Consider the following 12,237-nt stretch of genomic DNA (forward strand, 5'->3'; position numbering starts at 1 on the left):
ATCTAAACGCCACGTGAAAAACTTGCTGATTTCTCTACAAACTGATGCAACTCAGTGTAACAGCTACATCTTTAGATGGTTGCTAATGGTTACTTACAGAAATGACTGACACTCCAGCAGTGGTGTCAGTGCCTTTTGGGCTGGTGTTGAAGTGCTTCTTTATCTTTCCTGCTACCGACAGCTGGTGTTCATTCTCGCACAGACCCTCGTCCTGGATTAGACAAATGAGGAGAAAGGAAGTAAATTCAGTGTTTTGGTGAAAACAAAGGAAATGAACAGATTTACTGACACTGTACTTACAGTGACCCAGGGGTGCTCCAGCACCTGGAGGGCAGTGTATCTCTTATCGACCTCCACCTCCAGCATGGATCGAATCAGCTCCTACACCCCCCCCAAAAGTAAAAAGCAGTTAGTTTTTTACTCTGGATTTTCTATAACATGTAGATCCATCCACACCAATCAGACATACAGCAGATATTTACCATAGCGGTCTCTGACACATTGTCCCAGTAGGGCAGAGGAAATTCTAGCTGACCCATTAGTATCTGATCAAAAAGCACTTCTTGATCGTCACTGCTCCTGCAAAAAAAAAAGTTCACATGAATGGGTGCATCAACCAAATATTAATTAGCGAGTCAACAAATAAAGGTGCAATACTACTGCTGACCAGTAGAGGGTCCTGCATAACACACTTTCAAGAAAGGCGCTAAAGCAGAGGGAGAAATGTAGGGTAGGGCTTGCTGTTAACTTACCCCCGAAAGGGTGGGAAACCACACAGGAGGATATAGGTGATGACTCCAGCTGCCCAGATGTCAACCTTAAGACCATACCTGAAAAAAAAAGAGAGGTTAAATCAAAGCAAACATAGAGAAAACGTGCAGAGCATGACCTTTAAGGCAAATATCTACTACTGTAAATGGATTAAGACACGACAGATATGTTGGCCGTCATAGTGATCATACTTTGATCTTAAAGGTGCCTGCTAAATGCAGCTGCAGCTCTCACCCTGTTTCTGCAATGATTTCAGGTGCTACATATGTTGGGGTCCCGCAGACAGTGTAGAGGGGTCCGTCCACCACGGTCGCCAAACCAAAGTCTCCCAGTTTGAGGCTCTTGCTGCCATCTGCATGTTCGTACACCTAAACACACAGGAATGCAAAAATGTTTTTAAAAAAAGAAGCAGGATCATAATGTACAGCATTATTATGAGGGCAACAAACAACAAACAAACTTAAAACACATTATGTGATGGGGGTTGCTATTAATAATTTCACCACTCAGTGTGTTGTTTAACAGCTCACAGCTGTAGCTACTCTATCTGCCCTACGCCTACAGACACAGACGAAGCGAGCGACCAGCTTTTTAACGCAGCAAAGCATTTATGTGGCCAAAAATAAAACTAATGTTAGTGTTGCTGGGTGTCTGCTACATGGATGGGGTAATCTGCATGTCATTACCTTCAAAAAGTTACATGAATAGAAGGCCACTGTTTTTTTTTAACCATTCAAGGCTTTCTTATTTCGTTGGAGAGAAAAAGCAAAACAGGAAATCGGCTGACTAGGTTTAAATGTGGCCACTAAAAAGCTGAATTCTGAAGTCTGACTCCTGCCCAGACAATCTCAAGTAGGGGGGCAAAGAGCGGTATTTGAAGTTAAGCAAGGACGATGGGGAGTTTGACAGAAGGGAGAAGGAGGGAAGGAAAGAACAAACGAGGGAGGCTGGAGAAGGAGCGTGCAGAAGGTGTGAGGGCAGCAGGGATGAGTCATCTCTCTGCTCTGGGAGGGCCCCGTAGTGAGTGATATTACTTCACTGATCATTCAGAAAGGCGGCGGGAAAGGAGAGGAGGTGCACCAGTGCCGCACCAAGTTACATGTATGCAATCTGCGTGACGTCCACTCACCAGCAGGTTTTCTGGCTTGATGTCTCTGTGGACAATGTTGAGGCTGTGAAGGTATTTGATGGCGCTGGCCAGATTGTGGAGCATGCCGCTGGCGTCTCTCTCTGTGTATCTATTGGCAGAGGTGATGGCATCGAACAGATCTCCCCCCTGTGGACAAGACATGATGGACGGGTCAGTATTAGGAGATGTCACAAGAGTTTGGTTGGTGTTTTTTGCACCAGCAGAACAGATTCACTTGCAAATTTTCACAGCTGCTTGCCTTTTTTTTTTCTGAAAAGAGGCTAAAAACTTCATTTAACCACAAGACTTTTTTGTCTGCTCAGCAGCAGCAAGGAGGTGGGGGTAAATCCTAATTCTTCACCTTGCTTGAAAGACGACCCCCCCGCGTTAATATTTCTTTTCATTTTTGTCATTTTTTAGGCTTTTCTCAGTGTCTTTTCTCTGATTTTTCATCCTGTCCGAATCTCCCTCTCATTCCCTCTGCGTTTCTCTCATTGAGTGGACTAAGTGGAACAGAGGCTTAAAATAGTGCTGAATCTCCCTCTATCCTCGAACAGCACAGCACACTGTAAGGCTTTGACCTGCTCGTTGGCAGCTGTTTCAATATGAGAGTTGTCAAATGCCAGCTCAGGCTTTAGCTAATACATTTCACTTATTTTTCTCTGCCTCCGCTATCGGAGGCCCAAAAGTACACGAACATGAATATACTGCTGTAAATTTGGGGGCATTCTGCAAAGTTTTGGGACGTGGCTGCTGAAGTTAGTCAATGAGAAATTAAGCCAAAAGATGGGATTTACATCAGTCCTTTGTAAATCCTCTCCTCACTCTTTTTTATGGGTATCATTTCCGCTTGTAAAAACAGGAATGAGCCTTCCCTGGAATTGCAACACAATTTTGTCTGATCACATTATTGCCTCATTATTGCTTGAACTGAGCAGGACCAAGCAAAAGAACACTCATTTTCTCTCTCTTTCGTTCTCTGCGCCTATCCTCTACTTTCAATTCATCTATCTCTCTCTTTCTCTCGGCCCCTGTTATTTTAGCAGCGACTCTTTTCACCCCATTCATCCACAGCCTTCTCTTGATCCTCCTACTTTGGACATGCTCACAAGTACACACACTTCTTCCACAAATTGCCTCTCATCTATATTCTGTAGTACTCCACATCACAGCACGAACAGATGGATCACATTCCTGGCTCCTGAATTATGCACAAACATTTCTTGACTCAGAGAGCGAGAGAGAATGAAGAACGCGAGCGCACGAGCACTCGGGGCCACTGGCGGATTCACTCTAGTCCCGAATTGTGTGACTGGTTGGAAAAATTCATCAGTTGCTTCACAGGCTGAATGCCGCTCCTCTGTCTCTGTCACTATTACTGCCTCCCTGCTCCTCTAAGTCGTAGATTTGAGATAATGATGATCACCCTTGTATTGTAAGAGAATACACCCATCCGTTATCTCAGCTTGGCAAAATGTCCCTGCTCGTTCCTAACTGGAGCAGATGGTGCACAAACTCATAAAGTAACAGTGTACAAACATGGCCACACACCTTGACCAACTCCATGACCAGGTAGAGCTCGTTGTAAGTGTCAAACTCCTCGATGAGTAAGACGATATTTGGATGTTTGACCCGGCGAAGTATGGCCACCTCGTTCTGGATCATGTGCTCCTGGTAAAAAGAAGTTCAGGTGTTCAGCCAAGTGGAAGACATTCAGTAAAGGAATCATTTAGAAGACATTTAGAAGATTTTTATTTTATGTATGTCACACCAGCCTCTCTACAGCAACTCAGTAGCACCTTGGAGTACATTTCTACAACCTTCCAATAAAGGTTGCACATTAACCCGAAGATATCAGCGGGTCTTTAAGCAAAATAGGGATATTACTCTAAAAATGCAAAATATTCTTTTCTGGGTGGAAAAAAAATGAGCTATCAAAACTGAATTTCAATTCAATTCAGTTTTTTCAAATGATGCCAAATCACAACAATAGTTAAAGGCCCTTTTAACTGTAAGGTAAAGACTCCACAACAGTCCAAAGAAAATAGAGAAAACGCCAACAATCACATGACCTCCTTTGAGCAAACGTGTTGGTGACAGTGGGAAGGAAAAACTCCCTTTTAACAGGAAGAAAGTTCCAGGCTCAAGAAGGGGCGGCCATCTGCCTCACCCGGATGGGGTGAAAGGAGGAAGAATTTATCCTCTGAAGTTAGGATTATGTGGAGCTTTAGCCTTCTTGACGTGTCAGTACAATTTTTGCCTTTTTTGGGTCGTATTCGGTGGATGTTTGTTTACCTTGCCTCTGCATTTGCCCTTGTTGATGATCTTCAGAGCGTACTCTCGTCCTGTGGAGTGCTCCGTGCATTCCCGGACGACTGCAAAATTCCCATCTCCTAACATTCGCCCCACCTTGTAACGGTCTGATATGTAGGACGGCACAGCTGGAACCTCATTGACTAGAACTTCAGCTGCAGAGAAGAAGCACTGGTTTTTAGAGGGAACATAAACTGGTTTACACAGTTTAGCACCATAGAATATACACAGATATATGCTGAGGAAGCTATGATGTCTGATTATCAACTGTTGTCTAACCAGTCTCTTCAAGACATAAAGGTAGATTTAAAAACCTTCACAATTAAACAAACTGTAATATGATTGCAGACTTGAAATGTAAAAATAAGCAAATAGCAGAAACCTTTTAAATCTAAAAGATTCATATTTTTACAGCCAGTGAGGTCTGCAATTACATCACACAGAAGACTTTTTTGTTTATAAATCAAGATGCAAATAGGCATGATTTATCAATGCTCAGCTAAGTGTTAATGAGTCTCATGAATCTGTTTAAAAGATCTATAAGGGGGAAAAAAAGGTCCTCTGGATACTTTTTAAAAAAATAAAATAAAATCAAAGATGAAAATGTCACATATGAGACCAAAAATCCTCCAGCCTTTCAAAGCAGTGTCACAGAGAGGTGAGTAAGACAGCATAAGAGCGGAAAGTTGCCGTAAGCATCGTGTACTAATCATGCTATGCAGGCAAGGGACGCGTCAAAGGTCACGCGCATGATTCAGACATGCATGATATTTGCAAGCACAAAGCAAGCTTTTTTTCCTCACCTTCAGGAACAAGTCCATCACCATCTTCCACTGGGCTCGAACCTTTAGTGGAAGACAGAGAGGTGGAAGAACCCTGGGACCCCTGCAGAGAAAGGAACAGGGTAGAGAGCAGGATGGAAAGGGGTTTATTACTAATCTGCGGCATTACCCAAAATAGTTTGCAATCCATAATCACGATAAAAAAAACCCAGACAAACACAATCACAGTCCCTTCTGCTACAGTCCTAGCCTAAACAAATATGTATGTTCAAAAATAGACAAAGGAACACTGTGTAACCCGCCTTGTCCTCACAACAGCCCTACTGCTGTGGCTGTGTTTGCGCATCTTTCTGATGTAATGCCCTGTGCTGTGTCTATACTGTGCTCATGAAAAAAAAAATCTGAAAACGAGTCCGAACAGACTTACTTGATCTGCATATAAGCCAGCAACCCCCCTATGTGTGTCTATATCATTGCATCCAAATAAGCTCCTTTCCATTCACCTCACAACTGGAAGTAATTCTTCCCTGTTTTCTCACTCCTTACGATTACCTTTAATAAATCATAAAAACATGGGCTCCGGTGACACTAAATAAAGGCAGATGCCTTTCATCTGGATAGTAAGTGGGGGGTCATTAAATTGAAAGAGAGAGGATGAGAAGAGGCGTCTGCATCTATCTATCTAAAGACAAAAACTCATTATGCCCTCCACCTTGTAACCTTCTGTCTGGTTGTCATGGAAGCAACAAGGATGGAGAGTATCTAGTCGGGACTGTAAATGGGAATCTACCCCTCTTGTATTTCTGTGTCTGTTCCACTCCTGTGCACCTTTCTCTTCTCCTCGCTGCCAAACTCTGTTGTTTTGCTTCAGTCTTTTACTGCACTAGAAGACTTTCATCCTGTTTCGTTTGGAAGGTGGCGTTTTTCACGTGTTCGGTGGATTTTACCACCTTCTTTACTCTTTACTAATCTCTCCTCTGCTCAAATCCGTTCTCGTGGCTTACAGTCAGTCTTCGGGGTTGGGGCGTTTCCAGTGCTTGAATAAATCCACTAGCTGCAGCTGGAAGACGCAGGCTGGCCAGTGATGGCAACACGCACCATTGCAGTTCCTCTAAAATATAAGTGGAGCAACGTTGCCACTGTGCATTATTAACAAGTGCAGTTTGCTCTGTAGATGGTCTGTGTCTGTGAGCGTCATGCATGACTCAACTACATAATTATGGACGACCTCTCCAGGACATGACACATTTTTCCCATTACATGTGTAGCCAGATGTATTTTGCTGCTTTCCGTTGTATAACAATCGCTCATCAATAATCCCTTTCACCGTGATAGACTGCTGCCTGCTAAGCTTCACATTTGCTCTTTCAAGTCACTGAGCTGGATCTGCTGTCTGTGATTTTGTTTGATAATTAATATTGGACTTGGACCCTATTGTTCAAACACAGTGACTTCTGGCTCCAAAAATTGACAACATGACAATATCCTTAAAATCAAAACTGAGTCTTAAAGATATGTTTAAACTCTGTGGGTGATGTCACGGCGTTTAATTCCATCTTTTACATACAGTCTGTGATTAAAAGCTCAGAAAAGAACATTTGTGTGTGATCTTGAATGTCTTTTTTTTAAGTGAAAGAGAAATGTCCTAAGCATTTGTAAATCCCGGGGAGCTTGCTGTCCTGGCAGACTGGGATAAAAGCCATGCCTGTAATGACTTGGATCTGAAAACTATTTGCAGAGCTGATCTGCCCTGTATCTCTGCCATAGTAGCTGTCTGCTCTTTTACTCATCTCAGCTGCTGTGACCTGAAAACCACGTAGGTAAATGTAGCTGTGAGTCAGGCTCAGTTTGGTTTATGTAATGTTGTTGTTGGCTGGGCACTCATCCCGGAACAAGAAAACCCACTTAATACCCATAAAGCCAATGACCCTCCTGTGCTTTATCTCAAAAAACATCCTTATTCTGTTCTTTTATTTTCTCATCCCAACTCGGATATTTACCTCTCTTGTGCTCTTATCGCACATCCAGTGCTGTCCTCAGCTCGCTTTCTCATTTTGAACTCCTTTCTCTCTCTCTCTCTCTCTCTCTCTCTCGCTTCCTGCCACTGAGGGAAACAAAATACTGTTGCTATGGAAACTGCTCACAGACAGGAGAACAGCAGCTTCCAGTGTAGAGACGGTAGCCTATATATGGGCACTTCCTGTCTGCGGGCTGAGAGATAGGTTCAGCCTTCTATGAAATTTGAGTCTCTCGTTTCTGTGTGGAAAACGATGAGACAGATGGGGTGACAGACAGAGTGGGAAACACAGAGAAAGACAGAGAGAGGGAGAGAGGGAGAGAGGTGGAGTGATGAAGCAGCAGAGAAATGTATGGAGTCTGGTCTGGCTGATATTGATCATGAGATTTGGCAGGAACTGTCTTGTTATTGTTAGACACTCCAGCTTTCTCCCTGTTGCACAATACACTATTCCTAGCTCTACATCTCTACACCTTTTCTGTAACTATGACTCACAACGACACTGACAAACCTTTTACATCATGACTGGAGCCACTGCTCTTCAGACCTGCGAGGGCAACACTCAGCAACTGCATACTGATCAGCTCATAAATAGGAATTAAACAGGATGTCCACAGTTGACCTTAAATGTGGAGCATCATCTCAGAAGTAGGTTTGCAGCAGAAAGAAAGAATCATTCATTCCGTGGCTGGAAAGGAAATCTGTCAACTGTAGAGCCGAGCATTAAAAATGCACCACACATTTACATAACCAACTTAAGCGTAATGCCAGCTTTGTCCTTCATGCCTCTGTTTGAATCTGATTACAGCACACATAGTGAGGCTTTCTTGGTCTCTGCCCCTCAGGCTGCCAGAGCCAGACCTCTTATTTTTGCTTTCCCTGTCAGGCAATATCCAGCAGAAGCAAGATTTATTAGTGTTTACTTTGGTGGTAAAAATCTAATAAGATTTGATGCTAATGGGACTTTTTTCCTTCTTGTTGTTCCTCAAGAACACAGGGTACGGGAGACGGACAGAAAACATAATCTACTTGACTTTCATGAAAAGATCAAAACCATTTGGGGGATTCTGTCTTTCTGCTCTGCCAGTTGGACACAGTGAAGGTTCCTAATCACAATCCGTATGGACTCCAATCCCAGGAAATCACAGAAACGTGATTAAATACTTCAGGGAAAATTAAAGAAGGGAAGAAGGGGAGATTTAGGCTGCCCCGCCCATATATATATGAAATTGAGAGTAAAAGCAGTGAGCAATGAAAGATAACTGCTCCTCTGAGACTGTTTGTGTTGTAATAGCTGTTCTGCTCTGATGAATGCCCACAGCAGGCAGGTTTAACAAAGGAGAAGCACTGATAAATGTGCTACAGAAGAAAATCGCCATCCCCACGGCTGTACTGATGGAACATGAGGAACATGAGTGACGGTGTCGAGTTAAGAGAATAAAGACCACGAAATGAAAATGAAATGACAATGAATTTAATGAGGACGTCAACAAATGAAAATGAACACATTTAGCAAACAAAAACAAAAATGAGCCAAAAAGAGAGAGCAGCATCGCACGATGGAACCACGACAACATGTCGATAATTGACATGTTTACAAAAATCCGCATTAATGGAAAGAGCCAAAATTATCATCAAGCCTTTTTAGATGCGAGTGCTATTTGAATCATTAGTGAGTAATTTGGATAACTGATGTTTTTCTGTGGTTGTTGTTTTTGTGCGTGTGACAAACAAACAAAAGACAAAAAATGATTCTTGAAAAAAAGGCAAAAAACACTCTTCCGGGTCAGTCCACCGTGTGATGCGGCCGGTCTCTTTGACAGTCACAGAAACAAGCCAACTAATGACATCAAACACAACACATAATAAGAAATATATTACAACCAAAAATAACAAATACAATCTTCAGCAACAATACACTCGTGGGAATGAGATGAGACATTTATAAGAAGTTCACGATGCGCACTTTCTGCTTCAGTCGGCACTCTTCCTTTCACACATACTCGCACACAAATAATTTCAAAATGAATCACCCGACACATAACATGAACGCTGAGAATGAGAGACGGAGCATGCAATTCAACAGATTACGGATGTGAATGGATGAACGGTGAGAGGAGGATGAAGGTGATACTACAGATAACAATTAGCACTCTGTTTCTCTTAGACTCTCCTAAATGCATCACAGCTGCTGCGACACAGACCTTCTGTTAGTGTCGCCTTCGATCTGTCACTCTCTCCTCTTAATGCATTGTCTTTTTTTGTATGTTTATTTGTTTTCACACCAAATGGAGCGGACAGACTGCGAAGAGCGCTGACCTCGGTGGCACATTGAATTATGCCTCAGAGCTGATATTGACAGAAAACACTGTTGTGGGTGCGTGCCTGTGTGGAATAATGTGTCTATAGATCTTATATGAAAATAAAACTAATACGGAAATTTAGGATGCTCTCAGTGCTTTCACTGAGGCAAGCGGCCTTGAAAAGCTCATAAGAAGTGCAAAGTGGAAGGGCGGGGGGACGGCGGGCAGGGGGACGATTTTGTGAATGATTTTGTGTCGCTTGACAATTAGTAAAAATGGGTCACAGAGAGCATCAAATTTGCAAAATGTGTGAGTGTGCATGAAGCTGCTGTGCACAAATTTTCTGTACAAAAGTGTTCCACTGAAGTGTGCACGAACATGAAAGTTACTGTGCATGCACCTTCTTCTGAAGACGTGTGCATGCAATGGTGCAATGCTATGTTTGTAGTCTCTGCTTGGGGAAATAGGTTGTGATGGTCCTAGATGTGCTAGCAACCTACTTCAAGCAGCAAAGTGCCTCTAAGTGTTTAAATGCATGGTCCAGCGAGGTGAACTGTTAAATACAGCACTCGCATTAGGTCACTGAGCCCCTGTGGCTGCTTAGGAAATAGATTTTTCATTCTTTTATTTGTTATATTTAACTTGCATTTTACCACCTAAACCTCATATCTGTGTTATTTTAGCCACTCTAAGCCTCAGATTGCTCTTCAGGGTTGGTAATGTTACTTGCTAGTTTTAAAGGGGTGCAGAGTTGTAATTATTCGTGCGGGTTTACACGCAAATCACAAAGAAGGAGAGGAGGAAATGTGCAAATTAGGGTCTTGGACTTATTGCCTCCTTCTCAAAGAAGATTAAATAACATCTATAAGAGAGATGATGGAATATAATTTCTCCCCATGAGGTTAATACCCTTTGATATGGGGAGGCGAGAGGGAGGGGGTGGGTGTGAGAATGACTGGGAAACGACTGTAAAAGAGAAATTAGAAGGTGTCGGGGAGGGAAGGGACAGGGACAGGGAGGAAATCTGTAACAGGGTAGATAGAAGAAGTAAGAAGTGGAGAGGAGAATTACATCGTAACATGGCTGAAGAGCGTGGAGCTGCAGAGTGGAAGGAAGAGATAATGGCCTGTGAGGCTTCTTCCCCTCCTTACAGCAGTCAAGCCATCGCGGGCTTGCTGCAGAGGCTGGAATAATCCCTCTTTGAGAAACAGACACTCAACTGGAATGTAACTGCTGCAACAGTGAGCTCTGAAATGGGCTAGAAAAGAAGGTTTAAGGAGGTTACGAAAACCAAAGGATAGGTGGTGTGTTTGCGTTTATAGCACTGGATTTTCATATTGTGGAAGAGGCAGAAAGTGGGCGGGGTCATTTTCTACAATGACTGCCCCACATTTATTTAACCAGAGCAAAGAACATAGAAAGGGAGGTAGAGCTTATAAATGTGCGCACGAGCCAGAACATTTCCTCTCAACACTGTAAACTATAATGACCCAGTTCCATAATTCAGATGAATGTGGAAGCCCTGTTATAGCTACAGCTCATAGCTGATCTGTTATCCTGGGTTACCTTCAGATTGCGTCAATATAACTTCTCACTGATGGATTCAGACTCTCTGCCATTCATCTATGTTTCCCGATTCACGGAAAATAGCACAGGAAAACCCAAGGAATGGACTCTTTAACCTACGCTGACTGAGGATACGGTCATGCATGAACACACACACGCACACACACGCACACACACGCACACACATACTTATATAAAAGGTAATGACCCCCTCTGCTTTCCTCCCATAAAATCCGCCTGTGTAAATAAATAGTTGCAACATACATCATAGCTGCATCCCTGCAGTCAGGCAGAACGTGCAGTGAGTTTCAATCAGTGTGCATTAGAAACACACGAAACCTGCGAGTAGAAGCCTATGTGGATACACATGTATCTGTATTTCGGTATTCTAGAGGCTGAGGTGAACTGAGCTAGCGAGTGTTTGTTTAGGAGGGAGAAGACACTAAAACAGCAGTCGGCTTAAGCGCAAATTTAAGAGATGCTGTCAGAAAGCTGAGTGATTGGGATTGGAGCTGTTCTTAAAAGCTCACCCACATCACTGTCAAAGACTGGATTAACAAATACTTTGATATAAGCATCTACACACACGCGCGCGCACAGTGTACACGAAGTCGAGATATTTAATTCGAAGTTTTCCCTTTGAGTTGCATGCTCCTGCTCTGCACAGCAGTAATTTTATTTGTTAGCTACAGAAAACAGACTGCTATTAAGGTACTTTAACAGGCATACATGACAAAAAAGGGCTTAAATAATCAAATAGACTAGTATAAAATGTATTTCTACATCATTTACACAACTCGACATGTACAAAATAATGTGACTTGATTAAAAAAACAAAAGAAATTCTATATCAGAAGTGTGTACTGATTGCATCTTTTTGCTGAAAGATGGTCAAACGCAATGCAATGCCCAGCAGGTGAAGAAGGATGCAATCCAATTTCTGGAAATTAAAAACACACTGCAGACTGGGGCAGACTGCCAATCAGCCAGTCTCATCTTTATATCAGATACTGCACAATTTACCGACTAGCAGATCAGGTGATCTCAACAGGTCGGTGTTAACGTTATTCAGTGCTGAGCCACCAAAGGCAGACAGAGTTCTTTATGAGGGACAGAATATGTGCTATAATATCCAAATGAAATGAACATTTGCCTTGCTGGAAGCCCAGAGCAGCACTGGGTGAGGTCTGAAATACTAAAGATGCTGGGAAGTTGTGCTTTCTTCATAATCTAGTGATTCTAAGATGTAGTCGGCCTATGCTCAGTCCCGGCTTTGTCCATTTCCTGAGAAAATAGAATAATTGTGTTATAAGTTTTGTGATTTGGAGTCACTAAATGCTACGGGCTGACTCTTAG

The 12,237-nt window shown here is 42.7% G+C and overlaps 1 protein-coding gene across 2 annotated transcripts in view; it reads right to left on the reverse strand.

Annotated features, from left to right (window-relative positions):
• Window positions 1-12,237, reverse strand: part of dclk1a (doublecortin-like kinase 1a) — a 44,095-nt gene that overhangs the window by 2,014 nt on the left and 29,844 nt on the right. For both annotated transcript variants that reach the window (XM_085363830.1, XM_085363829.1), the window contains exons 6-14: window positions 5,017-5,098; window positions 4,196-4,368; window positions 3,452-3,571; window positions 1,901-2,047; window positions 1,006-1,139; window positions 753-830; window positions 483-579; window positions 301-381; window positions 98-211 (exon numbers count right to left, since the gene is read on the reverse strand). In XM_085363830.1, coding sequence (XP_085219956.1) covers window positions 98-211; window positions 301-381; window positions 483-579; window positions 753-830; window positions 1,006-1,139; window positions 1,901-2,047; window positions 3,452-3,571; window positions 4,196-4,368; window positions 5,017-5,098 — 1,026 coding nt within the window. The remainder of the gene's footprint in view (window positions 1-97; window positions 212-300; window positions 382-482; window positions 580-752; window positions 831-1,005; window positions 1,140-1,900; window positions 2,048-3,451; window positions 3,572-4,195; window positions 4,369-5,016; window positions 5,099-12,237) is intronic.

Source organism: Diplotaxodon limnothrissa, linkage group LG10 (assembly GCF_057381915.1).
Source record: "Diplotaxodon limnothrissa isolate DT_005_m linkage group LG10, D_limnothrissa_male_GT1.1, whole genome shotgun sequence".
In the NCBI taxonomy this organism is placed as follows: Eukaryota; Metazoa; Chordata; class Actinopteri; order Cichliformes; family Cichlidae; genus Diplotaxodon; species Diplotaxodon limnothrissa.